Source organism: Scomber japonicus, chromosome 14 (assembly GCF_027409825.1).
Source record: "Scomber japonicus isolate fScoJap1 chromosome 14, fScoJap1.pri, whole genome shotgun sequence".
NCBI classification, from domain to species: domain Eukaryota; kingdom Metazoa; phylum Chordata; class Actinopteri; order Scombriformes; family Scombridae; genus Scomber; species Scomber japonicus.
In genome coordinates, this window is record NC_070591.1 from 26,118,726 (window position 1) to 26,142,080 (window position 23,355).

Here is a 23,355-nt window from a genome sequence, read left to right on the forward strand (position 1 = left end):
TTTTCACAAACATCCCACTAATTTTGAAATGTACATTGTTTTCTCTTTTTACTACGGCATCTGTGTTTTTATTTTCAAAAAGTTCTTATTTCCTGACTTAAAAACACTGGTTCTAATCTTGGCAAGGCTTTTTGGATTTTTGGCTTGGACCTATGGTTGTCTAATCTTTTGCAGTTTAACTGTGATTTGAAAACATGGAGCTCAATGCTGCTAATGCTTACTACTGCTTCAGAGTTTGTAGTTCCCACCTTAATTTTTCCTTTTTCTGTACTAATAAGCAAATCTTATTAAACGTAGTTGTATGACGCTGTGAAACCTTGTGGTCTTTTGCATGGCATCCTCTCTGTCCCCTGTTCTGCACCAGAACTGACCAATACTAACTTGCATTATGCACTTTGGCAACTCACTGTTCTTGTTCATACACCTGTCCTCAACTTTTAAGCCAACATGGATGAGAATGCTGTAAAGTGCTCAGGAAAAAAAAAAAAAAAGACTATAGTGACCCTATTTCAGGCCTCATCACTAGTATTTTTTCAGGATGTACAATCACACCATCTACTGGCCATCACCAGTAACATGCAAGGAGAGAAAAGATATGTAGTTCAAAGGTTTTGTAGAATTTATTACAATTCCACGATCATAAACAAAAAGCAGCAATTACAGAAATATGTACAAGCCTATTTTTCTTTTTAAAATACTTGTGACAAGTTTCAGGTACCAGTTTCAGCTTGGCCCCAAAGTTCAGTCTCTGTAATGCTGCTTCAAGTGCAGTGCTGTCACAGATCATTTTACACCACATTTGGAGAAGCTGGACACAACACATCTATCATTCCTTCACCGGGGGCTCTCCATGGGGGGGGGCAAGTATAAACTAGCGCCATCTGGAGGCTGGGGAGTCATCTTTGTCCTAGCACAAACAGTTCCTGAGCTCGGCCCGGCAGTCGCTGACGTGCTATAAAAAGCTGGTACGCTGTGATGACATCCTGTCGTTTCTCCAATGCGAGCTCGTCACTCTCGCTCCGTTTCCCTTTGTCTTACAAAAACATGTTTGTATCCCATCAGTCAGAGAGGTGATGACACATTTGGCTGGGTATAGCAGTGCTTTTAAGACTCCGTGATGAATAGGGGTGTGGGGGGGCAGACACTAGGGAGGTGCAACTGGGTGATGGTGTCTGAAGCAGTCAACACTGTATACTCTGGCGATGCAATGGAGGGAGGTGGGCAGTGGGCTGCAAAAGTAGCACCTGCTGCTATAACTACAAAGAATAACTATATTTAAGATATACTGTACGCTTGAGGGTACAGCAGCATCACTGCACACAGTGGTGGAGCTGCTGTTAACTATGGAGATGGACACTGGAGATATTTGTCACAGATGGTATACCATCATACCATTATATTCTGTTAGCCGTTTAGTAAATGACTAGTTGAAAACCTGTGCGGTTTGGCTCTCAAGCAGTTATGGGATGTCTGACAACATTAAGAAATTCTGTAAATATCAGAGGAAAATGCTCTAACGTGGCTTACATGTCAATTAGAGAGCAGCCTCATTCTGGCTGTGTTTTAGTTGCTTTGGGACATTTGCTTTCACTATTTTTAAATCAGTGACTTGTTTAGGGGTGTGATGGTGGAATTTGGGAAAGGGGCAGATAATGGCAGCAGCAGGGTTCTCCTCGGGCTCTGACCAGGTCCTGCTTGGCCAGCAGCAGACGGGATGACGGATGGAGGATGCGTGGAGTCATACGGTACTACTGCAGGGAGTGCATGAAGCTGTCCAGGTTGTACTCTGTGTCATACTGCTGCTGGTCCCATAACTCTCCCAGGCCATCCAGCACAGACTTCATAGAGGACTTTCCTGAGGTTGAAGGAGACTGCTCACCCCGCTCGCCTTTGTCACCCTAAAGAAACAAAACATGCATGACAAATGTTCAGCTTGACATGCTGTAAATTCAACTTGTACACCACATACTTTGGACATGAGCAAATAGGCTTTGCTCATATGTCTTTCTAATCAGACTCAAGTGTAGAAATAAGAAAAACAATTTGTCAGATCAAACCAGTACAACCTCTGCCAGTGTTCTACTCAGGAAACTGGTTAGTGGAGGTGTGACGGATTAGTGTCATCTGCTCAGCTCAATCAAACAAATCCTGATGCTTTTTATTTCCTGAACATTTACATCAGTTGCTAGGTGATGATCTAAACAATAGCCTTACTCACTGAACATGCAGCCTTTATTGTATTGTATAGCCTCTTTGAAATGAACACATAACATTTAAGTTCAAGGCAAAAGAGCAGTCAACGGTCATATCTTCTAATGTCAGCAGTGGCAGTATTTGTTTTCGGCGAGGCGCCTTTGTTATAATATTCTGTGGGAAACCCTGACTACTAATGTTTATACAGAAGTCATGAAAAAGCTAGTGACATGCTTTTGGTTTCCCACATTGCATCATTTAGTGAGAGAAACCACTCTGCTTTTGGCAAAGATTTCAATTGGTTTGTTTAATGTGGCTACATTAATAAAAGAAAAGCAGGTTTAAGATGCTGCAGAATCCCTGAAGTAATAACCAGGATACACAAGAATAGGAAATACGCTCAATGTTAAGATACATTTAAATTTTTTTTTATTGTTGGGTGCTGTACACTTTCATTATAGTTCAAATGCAGCCATTGTTGTTTTTATATCTATTGTACTGTATTTTATTAGTGTGTGTAACTACTTGTTGTTGGATAAGGAGCATGGAAGTGCTTTTATTTTGTACGTTTACATACTGCACGAATGCATTTAAGTTTGAAGTCTTAACAAATTTCAGTAGTAAACACCTGACCCAAATCAAGTTACAGCAGATATTGTGGAGCTGTAACTGGTCTGTGTGTGTGTGAGAAAGACTTGGAGGCCTCACCTTGTCCAGAGTGAAGAGGTTGAGGAGCTGGTCTGTGCCCATGCTCTGCAGGCTGGCGTTGTCTTGGCTGATGACAGTGTTGGCGATGCTCATCTTGAACTTCTGCAGACCCATGATCTTCTCCTCCAAGGTGCCTCGAGTGATGAGCCTGTACACGTTCACCACCCGTTTCTGCACAATACAAAAAACAATGACACAAGTTAGGAGGAGGTTTGAAATGAGGAAGAAATGTCTCCACCCTGCCAATTTAATTTGACTTGGGTCATATTGCATGAATGGTTTCAGACAAGAGCAGCAGTGTCATAGAATCCAAAGGCTTATCACAGCGCAGGACATATTTAATAATGCATCAGAGAAACACGTTCAAGTTATATCCCAATGTGGGAGCCAGAAGCATCTTGAATTCATTATTAACTGTCAATTAGAATTTATTAAAAGGAAGTAATGATCCACATGTTATTGTGTTTGGAGGTGTGTGTCCAACATCAGTACCTGTCCTATCCTATGGGCTCGATCCATAGCCTGCAGGTCCCTCATGGGGTTCCAGTCATGTTCCACAAACACCACGGTGTCTGCACCAGTCAGGTTCAGACCCAGACCACCAACATGTGTGGTCAGCAGCAACACATCAATAGATGGGTCATTGTTAAACCTGAAACAGAGGAAAAACAAGAGGAAGTATCAGAAAGTGTTTGGTTTTCTTGTTAGAACTATATATCAATATATGGACGTCAGTAGATGCTCACATTTAAAATAATGAATCTGGGATCACTAGTCCACTTTTGATTAAATAACCGCATGAAAACTCAACCCACTGACCTGGAAACGATGGAGTGGCGCAGGCCAGCCTGCACGCTACCGTCCAGCCTCAGGTAGGTTACACTGGGCAGTTTGGGTTTCAGCAGGTCATGCTCCACAATATCCAGCATACTCTTTAGTTGACAGAAAATGAGCACGCGATGCTGAGCCACCACTGCTTCAGTGCCTCCCTCTGATCCTCCACCACCACCAAGACCACAGTCCAACAGCAACTATAGACAAAAAACACATGAGCAGCACAGTATGAGACAGTGTAAAGGTTGACAGTTCTGTTCCGTTTCTGCACTGGAAAAAGAAAAAACATACAAAAAAAACAACCACCTCAGAAAACACTACTGTACCAACTTCATCAGGTAAACTGAAAAACACACACACACACACACACACACACACACACACACACACACACAAAACTTCCTATTATTAAATCCTCATTATCATGGATTATGTGTTGGCTCACCAAGAAGAAATGTAAAGCTGACACTGTGGCAGGTTACCTGTTTGAGAGCAGAGAGTTTGGGTGCGTGCTGAATGTCCCGCAGGTTGGAGTTTTGACATGACAACTGCTCAGTGATGCGTTTGTACTCTGGATGCTGCGCCGTCAAGACCAAGCTCGGGTGGTTACACAGCTTCCGCAGGTACTGCAGGGCCTGAGAGAAAGTAGACATGAAGGTATACATTACTGCATGGAAGGAGAAGATCTGTGGTTACATAATAGCTGAACTGTTTTTAGAACAGCAACAGATGAATGTCTGGAAAAGTGTAATGTGTACCTGGAAGACATGGCCTGTGGCCTTCAGTTTAGGTTTTTCCTCCTCTTCTGTAGAGGCTACAGAGATGCTGTCCTCCACACTGGCCTTGGCTCGAGACTTTGCAAAGTCTTCATACAGCTGAACCTGCAGGCAGAGAGAAGAGATAAAGTTTTTAACTGAAATTCTGCCATTATCCATTTGCACTATCAACAGAAAATGGACACATCACTTCAACCTAAAATTATGTCAGCATATATAATTCTAAGGAAGGCATTTAGCTTTTTCCTATAGTCTTTCTGGATGCTTTTAGTAAACACTAAAGAAGACACTAGAACATCCCAGATCACTATAATTACAACTAATGGAAAAAAAAAAATGATGATCGAGAGATAAAGGCACTCAGACATGTGGTAAAATATTCATATGGTTGTTGTTAAGGCCTGAAGTACCTGTAGCGGACTCAGGTTGCAGTAATAATCCTGAATTATTTTAGGAGGAAGGTCTTGGAGGACATCCTCCTTCATCCTCCTCAGGAGGAAAGGTAGCACCTGTCGATGTAGGGCCTCCATCGCGAGGACACCTAGAGGGAAAGACCTTGGTTAGTATTCTAATCTTAAAATTCCTTGACAGAAACAGAATACAAGAATTAATTAAAAATTACAGAGAAGGAGTCAACAAACCTGCTTCCTGTTCCCTTGAGGAACTTTTGGCATCACGGCTGGCCAGGATTGGTTTGCCGTAACGAGCAGCAAACTGACGCTCTGTTCCAAGGAAGCCCGGCATGAGGAAGTCAAAGAGCGACCAGAGCTCCAGGACGTTGTTCTGTGGAAGGAGAGAAACAATATTCATGTTCTGACTCATAAACAAATACAAAAGAAAAGAAACTGAATTTCACAGATCAGCAAACAAAGACAGGCCCTCACCTGAATGGGTGTTCCTGATAAAATCAGTCGGAAGTTGGCAGCCAACTGCTTGATGGCTTTGGAAAGTTTAGTTTTCCCGTTCTTGATGACATGACCCTCATCAAGGATACAGTAATTGAATTTTATATTTCTGCAAAAGTAGAAAAAGAGAAATCCAGGTCACAAAAAGGTGCAACTACCTCCAAAACACAGACTGATTTTTAATTTTAATAGTACTCACCTAAAAAAGTCAATGTCGTTTCGTACAACATCGTAAGAGGCTACTACAAGATTGTGTTTTTTCACTTGGTGTTGCAACCTGGAAACAAAGATGCTTATCAGCTTCATATAATAATTTTTTCATGGTTCTTAAAAATGTTTCTATTAATAAACCAAAAAACTGATTGAACCAAAAGATATTTAGTCATGTTCTTGTGCTTATTCTTTATAGTTAGTTTTGAAAGTACAAATTTAGGACGGGGCCATTCATCATTCTCTCCTTACCGCATTCGTTCTGTAGGGGGCCCAGTGTAGTGCAGTGGGTTGAGGTACTCTTTGGTGCAGAACTTGCCCACCTCATCCACCCAGTGGCCAGTCAACGTGGGGGGACACACCACCAGAGAGGGCATGGGGCTGCAGTCTGCTGCCTTTGTCTTGGCATAATCCTGTGCTCTGAATAAGTCAATAGAAGACAATGCAGAAGGGGCTGAGTCAAGAGCACTTCTACACTTCAATAGATCAAAAATAATGATCAAGATGAGATCAGAAATTGGGATAAATCACTTGAATAAAGCGTTCTTAGCAGGTTTTACAGGTGTAAAGCTCTAGTGCTAACAGCTGTATGAGTCATGGTGCAGTACATCTTGTCAAATAACAGCAGGCGACTCCATGTACAGACGCTGTACAGTTGAAAGCGAAACACAATAATAGCAGTAATGTTGTTGTTCAGGTTTTGTACCTGAGGTAGTGATCTCCTGCCAAAATGCAGATGGACTGCAGCGTTTTGCCGAGGCCCATGTCGTCACAAAGGATCCCATGCAGCTTGTATTTGTTCAGGAAGGACAGCCAGTTCACTCCATCCTGCAAGAGGAAACAAAGGCATCAGAAAAACCTGATCGGCCTGATCTGTGGTAACATCTCTGGTCATCATGTCATCTTAATGTGGGTGATAAATAGTGCTAAAGTCTTGACAAACAGACATTCCCTGTAATTGCAGTTGGTTTTACAGCCAGACATTTTGAGTGAGTTACGGTTGAGAGGCTGGAGATCCGGGAGCAGTTTGTTGACTAATAGAAGCGACAATGATAGCAGTGTTTGAGCTGGATGGCTGCTCCGCTCCATTTAAGAGTTAGATGACTTGTCTCAGCAGGACTGCCAACTACCGACATTTCTAAAAAGGAACCAGCACTTAGACGCCATCTCCATTCCACTGCTATAAATTGCCTGTCAGGAAAGCTATTTGCTGTCAGCATCTCTGTTTTCTACATCGGCCTGCAGCGTTTAAAAGCAAAACTTCATTCCTGAGATCTGGCAGGAAAACGATGGGCCTGTAGGTGAAGAGATGGCTGAGACACAGAGCGCTGGAGTGATCCTAGAGTTGTTAAAATGGTGTTAAAACACAGGCTGGGCATCTTTCATCTGATGCTTGAGGAGCTACTGAATAGAAGTGGTGGACTCTGAAAAATCATCACACACACACCTGCTGATACTTTCTGAGTTCAGCCTTAATGGGCACAGGGATCTTGTAGTTCTCTAACTTTCTGCCATCGAGCAGTTGCTCCAAGAAGTGGCGTTCTCTGGCCTTCTGTTGGATGAGGTCAGCGGACATGGCTGGAGGGTCTGGTATACCTGCCTGGTAGACAAGAGAAGCAACAAAGCACTATATTATTATAATATCAGTGGATTATCAAGTGATTTCATTTTAGCCATTTGTGTGGTTTTACCTCTAGTGGCAGCAGGCGGATGAGTGTAGCAAAGCACTGTGTGGCCATGAAACGGATGCTGTCGCTGGGATCGCTCATACGGCCCAACACTGGTACTACCAGCAGCACAATGTAGGGTACGATGTCCACATCCAGCTGCTCCATGACACCTGGATACATATTGGTCAAGGACAATCCATTCCAGATATAACACAGAGCACACAATCCTTCATACATGCATACCTCCCCATATGTTTGTCACATAGAAAGACTACTCTAACTACTATATAACAGTTATAAATCCATTGTGCCACTACATTTCCACCCTACAGATATTTGAAGATGTGCCAGTGTGTGAAGGATACAGGCCAAAGACTCGATGGCACCTTCCTGTTTGGTGCAGTCCTCAATAGCTGCTAACCAGGGTAGCACGCGCTCGAGAAAACTGTTCATGGTCTCTAGCGTGGCTATCTTACTGAGCACGCCCACGCACCGCGCCGCCATGTGACGCACCGCTGTATATGGATGCTGCAGGCAGGTGAACAGATGAGGGAGGTGCTCCAGAAGCTGAAGTACAAAACGAACAGAAGAGAGACATTCAATAGTTACATTTCAACTGCTGTTTTGATTCATTGATTTCTGGTACTGACACACATTGACATAACAGTGTAGACAAGATGCTATTTTCATATAATGTGATCACAGCACTAGAATTTCAACCAGGTGACTTTACTGAAAGTGGTGTAATAGTATAATAAATCATACCAGAGGTTTGAGTTCACGAGCCATGGCTCCAGCCATGACTTCCAGCACTTGTAGAGAGTTGACCAGTTCCTGAGCTGCAGCGTCTCCCCTCTCCAGCTGGACCTGCCTGTCTAGAACATAGAGACACATAGAGCAATTCAGTGGAACAGTTTCTAAGACTACAGACTTCATACAACCAGGGAAAGAGTCCTAGAAGATACAGAGTGGATAACATTGGTGAAAATAAAGTTAACTGCATTGATTGGGACTGAACATCGATACTTGACTTTCTTCCAGTAAGTTTTAATGAAACCCTGAGAAAACTGCAAACTGAATTCTGAGTTTATAATGAGTCAACTTGCTCATCGACTCTAAGGAGTGTTGATCTGGGTGGCTGTGTTGGCACAAATGTAACTGACAGTTGTGGAAATGTGCCGTTATGAGTGTCAGAGACTGAAAATGGGTCAGCAGATGGCAGACAAAGTAAATCGACATACCGATACGTTGATTTTCATTCACCACCGTCCTCAATGGTCCCACTGTGTTCTCCCAAAGGTACGGTAGAGACTTGGTGAGGTCTGAACCAAAGTGCCTGGCAACAGTTGTTAGGGAGTACTCGGCTCCTCTCCTCTGAATAAGAAATGGCTTCTTGGTCTAAAAAAAGCCAAGTTAAGAAAAAAAAAAAAAAAAGGAGTAAACACAACCTGTTTGGCCATATGATGACGATTATGATGACGTAAATGCGAGCCCTGCATTGTCTCAGTGTATGTACCTCATCGTTATCTGTGCTGATGGTGCTGCCAGGAGGAAGCTCTGTGGTGGGGGTCTTGGGAGCTTTCGGAGCTGGGCCCCTCTTACTGGTGATTGCGAACGCTGCCCTTTGGTGACGGTACAGAGTGATGATGCCTCGAGTTTTGTTTACCATGTGATGCATGCCTTCTTTCTCCAAACCACTGCCTAATGACATCAGAAATAAGGAGAAGAAAAAAAGGTGAGTGGCAAAGAAATGTGTAGACCGAGTGCATTGTTTGATGCAGAGATGGAGAGAGGGGAATATTTTCAGGTTGTGATCTTCTTGTCAGGACAGCAGAACGTTTAAAATGTCAATGAAGGGCTACTGGCAGCTTGCATGGTGATAATATAAAGTTTAAACTGTTACCTTTAGCAGGTTCCTGTGCGGGGGTTACTGGACAAGCAGATGAGGGGGTAACTGAGGAGTCCACACAGGCTGAGGCACACAGGTTTTTAATAATCTTGGGGTTGGGGCACGGGGAGCGTCCAGCACACTGCTGCAGAAGCTTGGCTATGAAAGATGCAGCATAACCCTGAATCAGGGTGTTCTCTTCTCGCTTGATGGCCTCCATCAGAGGCCTGACCAGAGGGTTGAGCTTGTCGGGAAGCACCTGAAGGTTAATCACCGCACAGGCGATGAACATGTGGACGCGGAGATGCAGCTGCTGCCATTCGGTGTTGGTCTCCATCACTGTTGCTTGAGCCTGCTGTCGTTTACTGTCCAGCCCCTGCCACTGCTTCGACTTCACGTTCAGACCTGCAGTGACCTCTGTGAAGATGGTGGTTACCTAGGGAACAAGCAGAAAGGAGAAAGTGAGTGACTGGAATGGCAGCGACCTGTTACAGAGTGCAGTACCCATTAACCTCTGGAAATGACAGTCAGCTGGATACCAAATCCATTACCCAAACTGTCAGTTCAGGAAGTGAAGACCCGGACAGGAAACAAATTATAGTTGGATGATGATAATGGAAGCCAGATACCTTTAAAGCTGTAATGTGATGATAGTGAAGTGTCAAACTAAATTTGTTTTTTAATTTAAATAGAATAGTAGTATTATTGGCCGGCCCAGCACAATTTGTTCTAGCTAGAGGTGTAATTGGATGCAAATTTCACTGCTCAGTACAAAGTGCAGCTCTAAGGTCACATTTCTCTATTTTGTCAGTACAGTGTGGAACAGAAATTAAAATTTCCTACAATTTATTTTATAAAATACCATCAGCAAGGCTCCACACCCATATGAAGATTAATCTTTGAAAATGATGAAATCGCCTTTTTGACATCCCATTAGTGCACCCACTGGAAGAACAGTGAGTTACATAGGGTCAGTCATCATAATGTGTAGTTTATTTTTGTTCACTCGTCTGTTTCTAAATCATGTTTAGTTCGGTTCAGGGATCATCTCGCCCTCTTTTCTTCTACTACAGCTTATTCATTTAGTGAGTGGCGAATATGTTTCTGCTTCATCTAATCAAGTCAAAGATTGTTTATGTGTGTACCTGGACTTACCAGTTCATTGGCTTGATCAATAGTGAATACACTACAATTGAGGCGGTCTTGAAGGTCTATTTGGGCGTCAGCTAGCAAGGCGATGAGCTGCTTGCACTCGTTCTGCATGCGTGTGAAGGGGATAGCGATCTCATCATAGTATAGCTGCTCTGATAGGATGGCCAGAAGACGAGGCTGCACCATGGATGACACCACCTGGCAATCCTGATACAGGAAAGATTGGAAAAGTAAGAAGTAGTATTTTGATTTAAATGCCTGACCTTGGTATGCAATTTTTAATTATTCCACAAAAGCAAAGCAAAAAATAAATAAAACCCTTAAAGCCCTAACTATTATTCACCTTCTGCAATGCAGCCCACTCACATAGCACCAGTGCCACAGCTATGCGCTGCAGGGCAGACTTGGAGTTGAGATGGAAGAGCAACAGCTGGCCCAGAGATTCAGCTGGTCGGATCTCCTGAGATGCAGCGTTGAGCTGAGGGTCACAGATACACCTACACAGAGCCCCCAGCAATCTGGATGGCAGCCAAAAAAGGAAACAGTCAAGACTTTAGAATTCTGAAAACAAACTGCAATTCAAGTTTCCTTAGGAATAAAAAGAGAAATTGATGATTGATCTGATATAAAACAGTCACAAGTTGACTACAAGATGCTTCTCAGTCATCATAAGCAGAGCAACATACAAAAGGACACAGGAATGTATATAACTAAGGGACAACAACCACAGCTTGAAATTGAAGCAAATGCAACAGTCCCTTAAAGTGCAACACCACTGATGGCCACTAGGTGCTGGCTCCATTAGACTACCTTTTAACTTCCTTTAAAGTACTAAGTCAATACATTTTCTTCAGTGAGTCATTATGATCTCATACTCTAAATTCAGGCCTCTCTAATAAGTGCAATGGTCATTTAAGAAGTTATTCCTCCTTGAATAAGATAAAGATAAAAATGAGAGTGGGCATTGACTGACAGCTGTGATTGACAGTTTCAAACCCCGGCTCCCAGACTCACACTATTTCAGACTACGGTCACAATATTTTGGCCAGTTTAATGTTACTTGATAACTATACCGGCTGTAGTTACCGTTAGCATGAAAGGAAACATGTCAAAAGACGTTTGCATTGGAGCCAGTTTGAAGCCCAATGGGTCATGTCATGCTACAGCCGTCTTTAAATACAGTCTATGTATATGACATACCCCTTGGTTATGTGTGTTCAGCACTAGACGATGATTTCTTCCATTTTTGAAGCACAAACATAACTTACCTGGCAGCCATGAGGCGAGCACGGACCACCACATAATCTCTCGTCACAAGGTCATCTGTCACCGTCTCGGCACCAGCTATATACTCCTGGACAGTTTCCTTCACCTGATTGGTCCCTAGGCGTGCCTTTGCACCAGCCTTATCCTGTTGCATCAACACAAGACTAATCAATAATGCTGAATCATGCATCTCTTTGTCAATTAATTTTAAAAAAAGTTTGTAAACTGTCCAAATCATTCAATGCAACGGTTTCATTGTTGGCATCTAGTTCTAGTTTTTTCCCGAATGAATTGTGAATATTTGTTAGTTAAATTAACTCAACAAATGGAGCACCGAGTTGACTTTTTGTGGTGTAATAAATGTCGCTCCGGGCAGCAAAGTAACACACAGCATGTTGTCATCACTAAATTAAACCTCTCCCTCTCTGTGCCTCAATTCCACTCACTCACTGCAATAAAGACATCATTATTTGATTAAAAGGTTGTGTTGAATTAAAATTGCTGCCACACCTGAGTGAACACACTGAAATGAGCGTTTTGTTGAGCTGAACACAGTGTTGCTTCTCTGCTGGGGTTGCTGAAGCTCCTCTGGCTCAAACACACACAGACTGCAGCTGTGGGAATTGTGCGTTACCTTCAAGCTGTACGTGTTGCGCAAGTCACCTAGACTGTCACCTAGCAACCTCGACAAGGTGCATTTGTTTTGTGTGAGGTCTTCACTCGCTTGCAAAATATATCTAGAAGTTCATGAAAATAATGCACAGAAATGCTGTGACATCCTGGCAGTTTGATTTTCAAACCATAATTCAGACTTAAAAATGACCAATCAGTGTAATATATCCATTTCAGTTGATAAAACTGCACCAACTACCAGTTATTAAGTTTTTTTAAGTCCTTTTTTTAATTTTTAGTTTTACATTTTGTTGCAATAGAAATGCACAAACCTTGGAACGGGCCTTCACTTCCAGCAGCATGTTGAGGTCTATGGGAATGTGTGAGGCCTGCATCATGAGACAGAGCCAGGCGCCCATCCATGGACAGCTGGCCGCTACTACGTACTGATGGGGGGCCTGAGACAACAGCTCCATCCACACCTGCACACAGGTCAACACATTAACAAATACAAGACAACATGGGGAACTATACATATTCAATAAAATAATAAAGCTAATGATTGGAAAAAATAAGATTTCAGTATCTTTTCACTTGTTTGCAATATAAAAACTTGACATGTCATCTTAAGTAGTTTTGCCCTTCAGATAGGGTAGCAGTGTGGGTCACAAACCTTTTGAACCAGTTCAAGGATTTCCTCATTGCTCTCCAGTATGCATGACTGGAAGATATGCCGGAGCATATCTTGTAGGATGGGGTTGATCCACATTGCACAGCTCTAAAGAACAAAAAACACAAACCACCTTCATGTCAGATACTCAAACAATAGCCTGCAGTCTTATGAATAAAAAATAAAGCAACTGACTACTTTTCTAATACTTGTTGTACTGGATTTAACATATGCATTACATGAATATCTAAATATTATCCAGTTTTACCTGTTCAGCTTTAGACAATAGTGTGAAAAGGGTTTCCAGAGCTGCCCGCCTTACGGATGATATAGTGTGTCTCAAGAACGGCCAAACCCGAGGGACCAGGACTGTTAATGACTGCTGCATGCTGGAGTGGAGAAGAAAGTGTGTCAAAACAAAACAGGCAAATACAATAAAGTAATGCCTCTTTACAACATAACTTCTGCCTGATTGCATAGGGTCAGTGCTCATCTAATTATGCGTTTGTAGCAACTTAGCTCAGTGGTTGGCATGTGTAGCCTCATTGTTTTTTTAAACCTAAATTAAGTTCAAGTGAAGTTCAGCCAACGTTCTGGCCCAGTGCTCCACTTTACACGCAAACCACAGAAAACAGAGGAGACAGTTTGCCTACTTTCAGCTAAATGACAGAACAGATGAGCCAATAGACAATAGTGAGCTTCTTGTAACGTTAAAAAGAACCAAGCGATTATCATTTCAGGCAGCAGCCGTTATTGTGAGACTGACCTGCACTGCCGGACCTGCGGGTAAGTGAGCAGCGAGGACAGCAGCGTCATGATGCTGTTGGTGGAAGCAGTGAGATCGTCCAGGTCCAATAGAGAATCCCACAGTGTGTTCACTATGAAAGGGACCTGAGACAGGCACACACACACACACTTTTCACTACTAAATTATGACATTGAGGCAATGAATTGAGACTTCCAACACAGACTGATACTTGATGAGGATATTATGTTAAACGGACTAGTATTGCCTCTTTCTGACCTTATTGGGCAGTAGTTGCACCAAGCCTTCCACCACAGGGATGAGGGACGCAGCTCCCACGGCCCTGACATCATCATCAAGGTCCTGTAAGCCCACAGTGATGGCAGGGAGCACCCGTGGCAGTAACACAGAGATCAGGTCCTGAGACACGGAGGAACAGACAGATGAAGATTAGTACAGATGTAAAGCCACGAGTTAAGAGAGAATTGTGTCTGAAGTGACATCACCCCACAAGGACAACATATGCTTCCAGACCAAACCCCCCCCCCCAAACACAATTTATATTCATGACCATATGGCGGTCAAATACACTGTAGAACCCTGCTGTGCTTATTTCACAGCTCATCATATACACACACACGCAAAGAACAGGTGGTACCTGCCGGACAGCCAGTGCATACTTGATCCCCAGCAGGCCTCCGTGACGGACCTCCCACTGGTCTTCCTTTAGCAGCTTCAGCAGGACGTCTACTGTCATGGAAACACCGGTTTCATTCATGTGGCGAAGGGCCACGCCGAGCGTCTGGGCACACGTCTCCCTTACAGGAGCCACCACCTGGCAGAGAGAAAGATATATAGATATAATAATGCATAAAATAAAAATAAAAACCTGAGTCAAATGGCTAATTGAGTTGTTATGTACACACACAGTTTACCAATATGTGTGGCTAATATTGACCTATTAGGCTAGTCAGGCTCCATTAACGTCAGTTGTGATGCAGTTTATGTGATCTGCATGTGGATATTTATATGTGTCAGTATCTTGAATCCCTGTAGCAGGTTTTGTACTACCTCCTGTAGACATACACTATAGCAGTATATGAGGTTGTCATTAAACAGCCTTTTAAACCAATGAAAACAAAACAAGTCTATTAACAGATAACCTCCAATATGAAAAAAAAAACTAGTCAAATAAAAGACCTTTAAAACTACTTAACCCTCCCTTAGTGGTTGTACGGCAATGTAACTCCCATCTATATTCAGTTTTGAGGCAGTAATTTGTGTTTTTTCACATTATACTATGAGAGGTTCGTGTCACTATTAAACTGGCGAGCATGAAATGTAAAAAACGCAGTTATGAGGGTAATCTGCTTCCCTCTGCTTTATCTTGCTATATAAAACTGTTTCACTTCCTTAACACTTTATTCACTGCTATCTAGCACTGTTGCCATAGTGATGAGAAGGAAGAAAAAAAAAACTGCTTTATCCAGAACAGTCAAGCTGTGGAAGACGTAATTGCAACATGTGCGAGAGATTGAGTGTCAATGTGAAAAATCATTGCTCTCAATGGAAAGAAAAGAAACACCTCTCACAGAATCAGACGTTAGACAATCTACCTACAGATATGAACAAATCTGACAAGCAAACAGTGAAGATATTACAAGGCCAAATACATATTTCGCTGTATGATAAAACTGCAATAAATAGACAATCTAATCTCCCGTGTTTCATGCCCACACCTCGTCAGATACAAAATCTCCAAAGCGGTCCAGAGCGAAGACGCAGAGCAGCCGTATGATCAGGTCCTCGATCCACTCTTGATGCTGTCGTGACATCTAACCCGAACCAAAAGTCACAGTTAGTGTCACGTTGGAATTTTCACAGAAACAATAAAAATCCAAAAAAAAAAAAAAAGATATGATATACCTGTTCAGCAGTGCTTCCCACCAGCTTCCCTCCTCCAGCACCCTGAGACTTTAGGATTTCTCTGAGGCCTGTGCCTGCTCCATGACGGATCTGTAAACAAACATAATACAATTTTGAATTCATTTTACACTGATTATAATATATCTGTACTATACGTGTACAAACAGCTAAAATTAAATGCTTTGTTTTTACCTCCCATGAAGGATTAAAGAGGTCATTGCAGAGCTCCTCACAGAAGCTCTCCAGAGGCCACTCGTTTATCTGAAGACAAAGTAATGAGACATCAGCACACGACTCAAGAATTTATACCGTTTCAGTTGAGCAATTACAGCGTTCAGGACGTGACACAGAGTTACTAACTAGCCGTTTTGATTCCTTACCTCCTCTAAAAGATTGGAGTTATCTGGAACGTTGTCAATTAAGACTTTGTGGTCGGTAGCCGGTTGGTCAATAACTATATTGGTGGTTTTCCTTCGCTTCTCTTCAGGTTCACCTTCAAAACTGTCATTACTGAGTTAAAAAAAAAAAAAAAAAGCGATCATAAAGTCAGTTATTCCAATAAATTAAACATGGACCACATGCAAGCATACACAATAGTCAAACTCAAACTTGTTAAAGAAATAACCCACCTCCCTCACAGAAAGTTAGTTACATTGATGCAAAGGAATACACAACTGAATATATATGAAGGAATGAAGGCCGATAAGATTTAATATGTTCAATGTTCTTTAACTTAAAAGATATACTATGCAGGATTTGTAGATTAGTGTAAGGTGTTGGCGCCTCTTCCCTGGCTTGACACCAGAGCAAATGAACGAGAGCAGCGGTGGTTGAGCGAGCTATAGAGTGAATGACGAGAGTGAGCAGCGCTGGAGAGAACAAAGCCTTGAATCAGATAAACCTTAGTTTAGATTGTTTCCCAGCGGTTATGTTCTAAAGCCCAAATAAAAACACACCCACACCTCCACACTACCCTGCAGGAAAAGTGCCAGATTGCCGGATTTTGTGTGAATGCAGAGCTTCATCCTGTCCGCTGTGGCCTCTCTGCTCTGTGTTTATACATCCATGAAACAAAGATAAAAAGCAGAGCAGAGGAGAAGAGAGGAGAGAAACGGAGACAGCGATGTAACCTGGTTGCTAAGCTATGAGTCCTGACCTCACACCCTGTGTGCTGTTATTAGCTGGAGGCTAGACACCCGCTGCCCTCTGTAGATACACCACCAAACACTTGTAGTGGGCTATAAGATTGAGAGGGATTATGCTTGCATGAGTCGAAACATAGTTTGGGTTTTTTGTCTTTCAGGAAAACCTTGCATAGTATATCTTTAAAAATTTAAAGATTGATTACAATGCTTTTTATTTGGATCTGTCTTTTGAGAGGTTGAGATGACACATGAAAAAAACAGAAAGGGATGTTGCAGTTATATCATATGCATATTCTTACCTCTTTTCATTTGGATCCATGTCTCTGGATCTTTGTTTTGCCACTAGCTTGGCCATCCTCTTGGCCTTATTCTTCTGACGACTGCTCATGCCTGGCCGGAACTCTGAGTCGATCAACTCGGCAGCTTGAATGGGCTGAAAGCAATTTATCATTAATTTTAAGTTTAATTGCACACACAGATCATTAGACATTACAATTGGGAGCAAATTATGCCGAGTGAAAATTCTTGAGTCATTTAACAAATTAATTCTCAAGCTCAAATCACAAATCTCCAAGTGGTGCATACTGCTTTATGTCAACAACAGCTCTACTAGACCAACTGCCCTCTCACACACACACACAAAGACATTCTGCAGGCACAAGCTGTCAGTTGCATTGTAACTACAGATGCCAGACAAACCTTAATAGGTTTATATGATTTATGGCACATTTCACACTTTGCATACCAATGAGACTGAAATACAAAAAGGCATTATGTAACTGTAACACCACAATGACAGTACTGAGACATAATTAAAATGCACAGACAGGTAAGGCAGACAGGACACAGACTGCATGACACAAAAAATGCTCATGTTTGACTCGCATACAAAAAAGGAAGAGAAAAGAACAGTACACCAAGAGGAAAAAAATTAAAAATAAAGCGTGTCAGGCCAAAAAGTAGATGAACTGGGTTGAATTTCATACATTTTTCTGAACAGATATCCTGTCCAGACAAGCCCTCCTGCTGCAACTCACAAGGTATACGATAAGATAACATGATGTCACTCACTCGCGTGAATAGGCACTGCAGAGCTCCTCGGCAACAGCCTCTTTCATTATGAGACAAGTTAGAGCCTGCCTTCTTTCTTTTGACTAAAGCGGGTACATGCTGTGCGATTCTGGGCTGTCAGACGAAAAATGACCAACATGAAACACATGTGATGATATCTTTGGCTGTGGTTTCAAAACGGTGGCCCCCATGTCACACTGTGAGAGGTATTCACGACCAAAGATAGAATGGGACAAATTCTGACAGTGTCAGAGTTGTGTTGTAACCTACAATATAGTAGGTGTGATCACTGTACTGTGTATATACACACACACACACACATCACACTTGATGTTGTACCAAAGTTTATTAGTTCCATGTGGCACGGTGTTGCTGACAAACTTATAGGCACCATAATCTAGTTTGACTTAGCCCAGTCATTCAGGTTATGTCCTCAGGTCACAGTACAGCACTCCGAGTCAGTCAGAGTCTGACTACAGAGGAACATTCAACCGTTTTAAGAAGCAGCAACAACAGATCCTCAATAAACAGCAATTAAGCCCTCAATTTGTCTGACACACTTAAAGTGTCAGTAAACCAAACAACACAATGTTCTGATGAATGGTGAATCAAAGCTTGGAAGTTAAAATAAGACCCACCACGTGGTTGCGAGAGCTGGATCCGACTGTGGTCTTGCTGCCATGGGCTCTAGGCCCACTGGGTTGGCAGGTATAGTCTAGGTCCTCATCATTGAATAGCTCCTCTGTGTCCATGCCGATAGCAGCACCCATGTCCAGACCCAACTTCTTCTGAAGAAGCTTCCTCTGGCGGGCCAGACGTTCCTTAGGGTCCATCTCACCTGAGAACAAACAACTGGAGGTCAGGTGGAAAACTTGACTAGATGGTGCAGAGAAATAAAGGAAGACTATATTGTGGTTGTGTGAGGAATAATGGGTATGTGAGCTAAATGCAAAAGGGACTGGTACTAAATGAATAAATACAGAGACAATACCATGAGTAACTCAAAGTCACCAAATACAGGGGACTTTGAAGAAGAAGTGAAATCAGGTCACAGGGCAGTGAGGACTGGTATAACAACAGGATGCAGGGAGTTACAAACAGACGGGAAGTTCAGATTCAAATGACCATCAGAAGGTAAGAATGAGACGCTTTCCCTATTCAAATTGCATTCAAATTGATGACTAAGTAGCCTAGCTGGTTCTATGGTAAAAGGTTAATGGATAAATAGACTGCATTTCTAATCATCCAACCACTCAAAGAGCTTTTACAATACAAGCTACACATACACACACACACACGCAAACTCAAAATCTTTCAAAACACTACCTAAGACCACCTTCCTCTTATATTGATCGCTCAAATGACTCAATTTCCTTTCCACAGATTACAATCTGTTAAAAAATAAAGCCTGAGAATGTATCAGTGTAAAGGTCACTGCAGATGATGAACAAAAAACAAAAACAAAACTTCTGAATCACTACAAACCAGTTTTGTCATCCTGCAGCTCAAACTCAGCTCCGGCGGATCCCAGCAGAGACGCCCCGTGTTTGAGTAGGCGGGAAATGTCAAAGTGGTAGAAACTCAGCCGGTCACAGGAGGAATCCTCTGGCGATAAGTCTTCAGAAGACTCTACAGGAAACAAAACAGAGAGTCTTGTAATTGTGCATTTGTCATTCTAACTATTTAATGAATCTGAGGTAATGTCTGCACTAATGACGAGGCATCTTTGCCTCCAGTTTGACCTTCCATCTTAGATTTGTGTGTGTGTGTGTGTGTGTGTGCGCTTTCCACTCAAGAAAACAGAGCTTTTCCAGAGCAAAGACATATGCCTGATGATAAACAAATGTTAATGAGCTAACTTTTTGTTGCTTACACTAAATCTGTGGGCACTTGCTTTGTATGTAAATACAGATAATCACACAACAGAGGTGCTAGTGACGTAACAGAACACGGTTAATCCCTGATACTAACAGATTGCACCCCCACAGTTCACATGACTCATGTGAACCAAGGACTATTTTAAAAAATGTAATGTCTCATTACAGACAAAGTAAACTAACTGCTGTAGCTGCAAGTCTTGGACATACAGCGTAACAGAGATTTTAAAAAGCAATGACCAAACAAGCATGTAACTAGTCTAAAGTGACATTAGCAGATATGTTTAGGTGCAGTTTAATGTGCTGCAGCTGATTAGGTATCGAACTGCTAACTGACATAAGAGGTCCATCTTCTCAGTGAATGTTTGTTTTGGTGGCTCGTTCAACAAGCTGCAGGACAAGACATGTTCAAGTTTTGATGCTATGGACAAAGGTTATTTTCCCCATTCAATACCATGTTTAAGGAGGAAGAAGGTATTAATCCTCAAATTGCACTTTAACAACTGAGTATTTAAAATCATTTCATATATTTTAAAGTTCATTGTTTTAAGTGTTTTACAAAGTGAAAATATACTGGAGTTTAACAGGTGGCATTTATGAACCGCAATAAAACTGCAGAAAATCTCATAAAAACATGTTGCACTCGAATTGTGTGTTTGGTTACACACAAAAAAACAAAAAAAAAACACAGTGCAACTGATTGAGTGTATAGTGCATCAGCACAGCTTTAACCTGCTGAGACCAAGTGGAATATTTTGAGTTATTGCAGCCACAAATGTGAATCCTTTCAACCCAAATCTTTACCTGATGACGATGGTAATGCAAAATTAAATTATTTTGTTTGAAGCATTTTTCTTCTAATGTTGTTTGTGTGTACATGTTTAACCTTTACAGCATGGTCTGAAACTACAGGTGTGAATGGAACCATGTCAGACAAAATGCAGCACTGGCAGATTACTTTTCCCGTAGTGTGCACAAAGCCCAAGGGTCACCATATCATGTACTAAAAAGGACCTACTGTAGATATAATATTTTACTACTCAATAATTAACAGTCTGCATTATGTGTTTGAACAGCGAGTCCTGCGTGTTATCAGTTCACCTCCCAGCAAAACTGTTGCTGATCTTCCAAATATAATTTATGCTGCTAAAAAAGGACGCCTCCTACTATCCCTTTATCACATCATTGACATTACATGCATTTTACCTAAACCTAAAGTAAACAGATATCTGAACCTTTGCATGCACAAATATACTAAATAAAGCTGCAGAGTATTTCACAGTGTAAGTATTTAATTGAACCAGCCTAAGAGCTCACCTTCTTTAGGCTTAGGGGCCGGGTCCCACTCTGGAATATTCTTCACGATGGCCTCTACAGCTTGACCTGCTGCTATACGAGTGTCCCAGTTTGGACTCCTTAGGTAGGTTAAGACCTTGTAATTGAGAGAAAATAGAGCCAATTTACTGCATGTGTATTCTCAATTGAAAGTGTCTGACCTATAGAGAGTAGGAAAGAGATAAGTTAAACAGTCAGCACAAATTACAATCTGTGCCCTTGATTTTCCCCCTCTCTGTCAATTAAGGTCATCATGATACACAAAAATTAAATCCAGGTACTAATATATATTATAGCTAACTCAATGACAGTGAGTGTTACACTGTTATATATTTTTATTATCGTATATGTCTGACCGGAAGGACAGCCCAATGTGCCCAAGCTGATGTGGTTATTCAGGGTTTAAAGCAAGAAAGCCTGAGTCTGAGAAGTCATCCAGGAGGAAATGTGTACAATGTACTGAATTAAGTATTAAAAACTGCTCTGAGAACTGAGAACTTTAACCCCTGAGTTATCATTATTAAGGAGATTTGTGTTAATACAGGACTACCAAACTCACCTTTGATAGAAGGTTATTGAGTTCATGTGGGTGGAGTTTGACCACTTCTCCAAGCTGCTGGGCTGCTGCTTTCCTGGTCACTGGCGTTGTTCCGGTGTCAAGCAGGATAAACAAACGATCAAGTCTACAGACAGAGGTAATAAAATAAAATATAATGTGGTAACCTGACACACTGCAGATCATGCACATTGCACAGCAGACATTACACTGGTTCCTGATTTCAACTACTATTCAAAGACAACTTCTAAGCTGCTAACCTTATCAGAGGGACATAATATAGCAGTTAAATGTTGAGGTTTTGTGATAAAAAAAATCAAAAATATTACAACTTTACACAATAGCAAATGGCAACAAGACTACATGCGGACCTTGTTGACAAGGATAAAACAGTTTATAAATGGTTTGGCTTTGCACCAAGGTAACCTGCCTAACCATCGGGGTGTTTCACTTAGGTCACTGGCAATCTATTAATAAAGCGAAGTGGATTAGGGATGTACGGGGCGTGACACTAGGTCCCGCTTATACTTAAAGCTGAACTACAGATGGGTGTACTTTGCTATGCAAAAGAAGACCATTAAAAACACCACGTGGCATTATCATAACAATCACAACGGAAAAGCACGAGTCAACCCTTTAAGCGCAGATCAAAGCAGTATTAGTGGTCGATGGCACAATTAATAGTGACGTTAAGGAAATAGTTTCTTTGACAAGTTGGTGTACTCCCATGTGAATACATTGTGTCACATTCACGACTGAAGGGGTTTTCCGTCTTAATTGTTTTTCTTTATGTCTTTATGTTATTAATACTGCAGGCCTTCGAGATTCACTGTGAATTTAAAGTTCGGAAGTTGCAAATTCAATGTATTATGTCTTATTATTAATACAACCCTTGAAACATACAGTTTGCGTTACTTAACGTTACTCATGTTCCTGACACAACTTCACAATTACAGTGAACCTGTGCTCAGCAGAAGACTGCGAAACACGAACATAACGCATATAATTTCAGTTCAAACTGAGTTATGAGCCTATTCGGTGACAGGCCCTGCAGTAGTGATTAAATTAACACCATAACGTTATCATGTGTTAGCCGACTGGCTCATGTTAGGGCGGCCGTCGCCATTCTTTGCCAAACGTAAAGCTAGTTAGGAATGAGTAGGTTAAAACCTTCACTCAAGAGTAAGCCAGTCTCACCTTGATACAGCCATGGTCCGATGTCGTACGGCCTCTCACGTCCCACATTCAACAGGCACCCAGTAATTGGAGAGTTTTGCCGTTTAACGTTTCCAATGCGGCGGATAACAGTAGCTGAAGTCATGGGCTAGTTAGCATCTGCCGCTAACTCGCCGAGGCCCGCGCTGTCGACCAAAGACACCGACTTCACCACCGATTCATGGCTTCAAAGTTGTCCCTCTTGTCTCCTCTGTATCTTCTCCCACGAAATATCGCCGAGTACCGTACGCATACCAATCTATAGCTTAAGTTACCCTTCAGAAGTCTTCGCGGACAAATATTTCAACCTAATAAGGTGTAAAGAGTTATTTTGTTGCACGTTGAGGGCGACCCAGAAGACTGTTTTTATATGAGGAGCCATCTTGCATTTATTCCTTCCTCCATAGCAGGCGGAGGCTGATTGGCTACAAGCGTCCGAGGAGAGCCAATCAAAACGCACGTTAAAAGAGGATACGAATAGAAAGGGTAAAAAAAGGAAAAGGAACAGTTTACATTTTTTCCTCATTTATGTCTGATGATACATTGTTGCACTTAACGTGGCCCTGGAATGTCTAAAAACTTTTTTATTTTATTTTTATTT

At 41.9% G+C, this 23,355-nt stretch overlaps 1 protein-coding gene across 1 annotated transcript; it reads right to left on the reverse strand.

The window, feature by feature from the left end:
• Positions 1-602: 602 nt before the first annotated feature.
• On the reverse strand, positions 603-23,081 carry btaf1 (BTAF1 RNA polymerase II, B-TFIID transcription factor-associated). The gene is made up of 38 exons (XM_053333138.1): positions 22,737-23,081; positions 21,543-21,666; positions 20,966-21,080; positions 19,257-19,400; positions 18,410-18,609; positions 17,000-17,133; positions 15,936-16,065; positions 15,748-15,816; positions 15,556-15,645; positions 15,369-15,464; positions 14,288-14,464; positions 13,909-14,049; positions 13,651-13,775; positions 13,153-13,273; positions 12,888-12,992; positions 12,547-12,696; positions 11,605-11,747; positions 10,680-10,854; positions 10,340-10,543; positions 9,200-9,620; positions 8,813-8,997; positions 8,538-8,694; positions 8,062-8,171; positions 7,662-7,863; positions 7,318-7,466; positions 7,074-7,226; positions 6,333-6,454; positions 5,879-6,046; positions 5,616-5,693; positions 5,396-5,525; positions 5,153-5,294; positions 4,922-5,052; positions 4,494-4,616; positions 4,218-4,370; positions 3,721-3,932; positions 3,394-3,553; positions 2,902-3,072; positions 603-1,898 (listed from the first exon to the last, which is right to left on the reverse strand). Exons 1-38 carry the CDS (start codon positions 22,748-22,750, stop codon positions 1,749-1,751), a joined length of 5,574 nt encoding a protein of 1,857 aa, XP_053189113.1. The 5' UTR covers positions 22,751-23,081; the 3' UTR covers positions 603-1,748.
• Between the last annotated feature and the right edge of the window lie 274 nt (positions 23,082-23,355).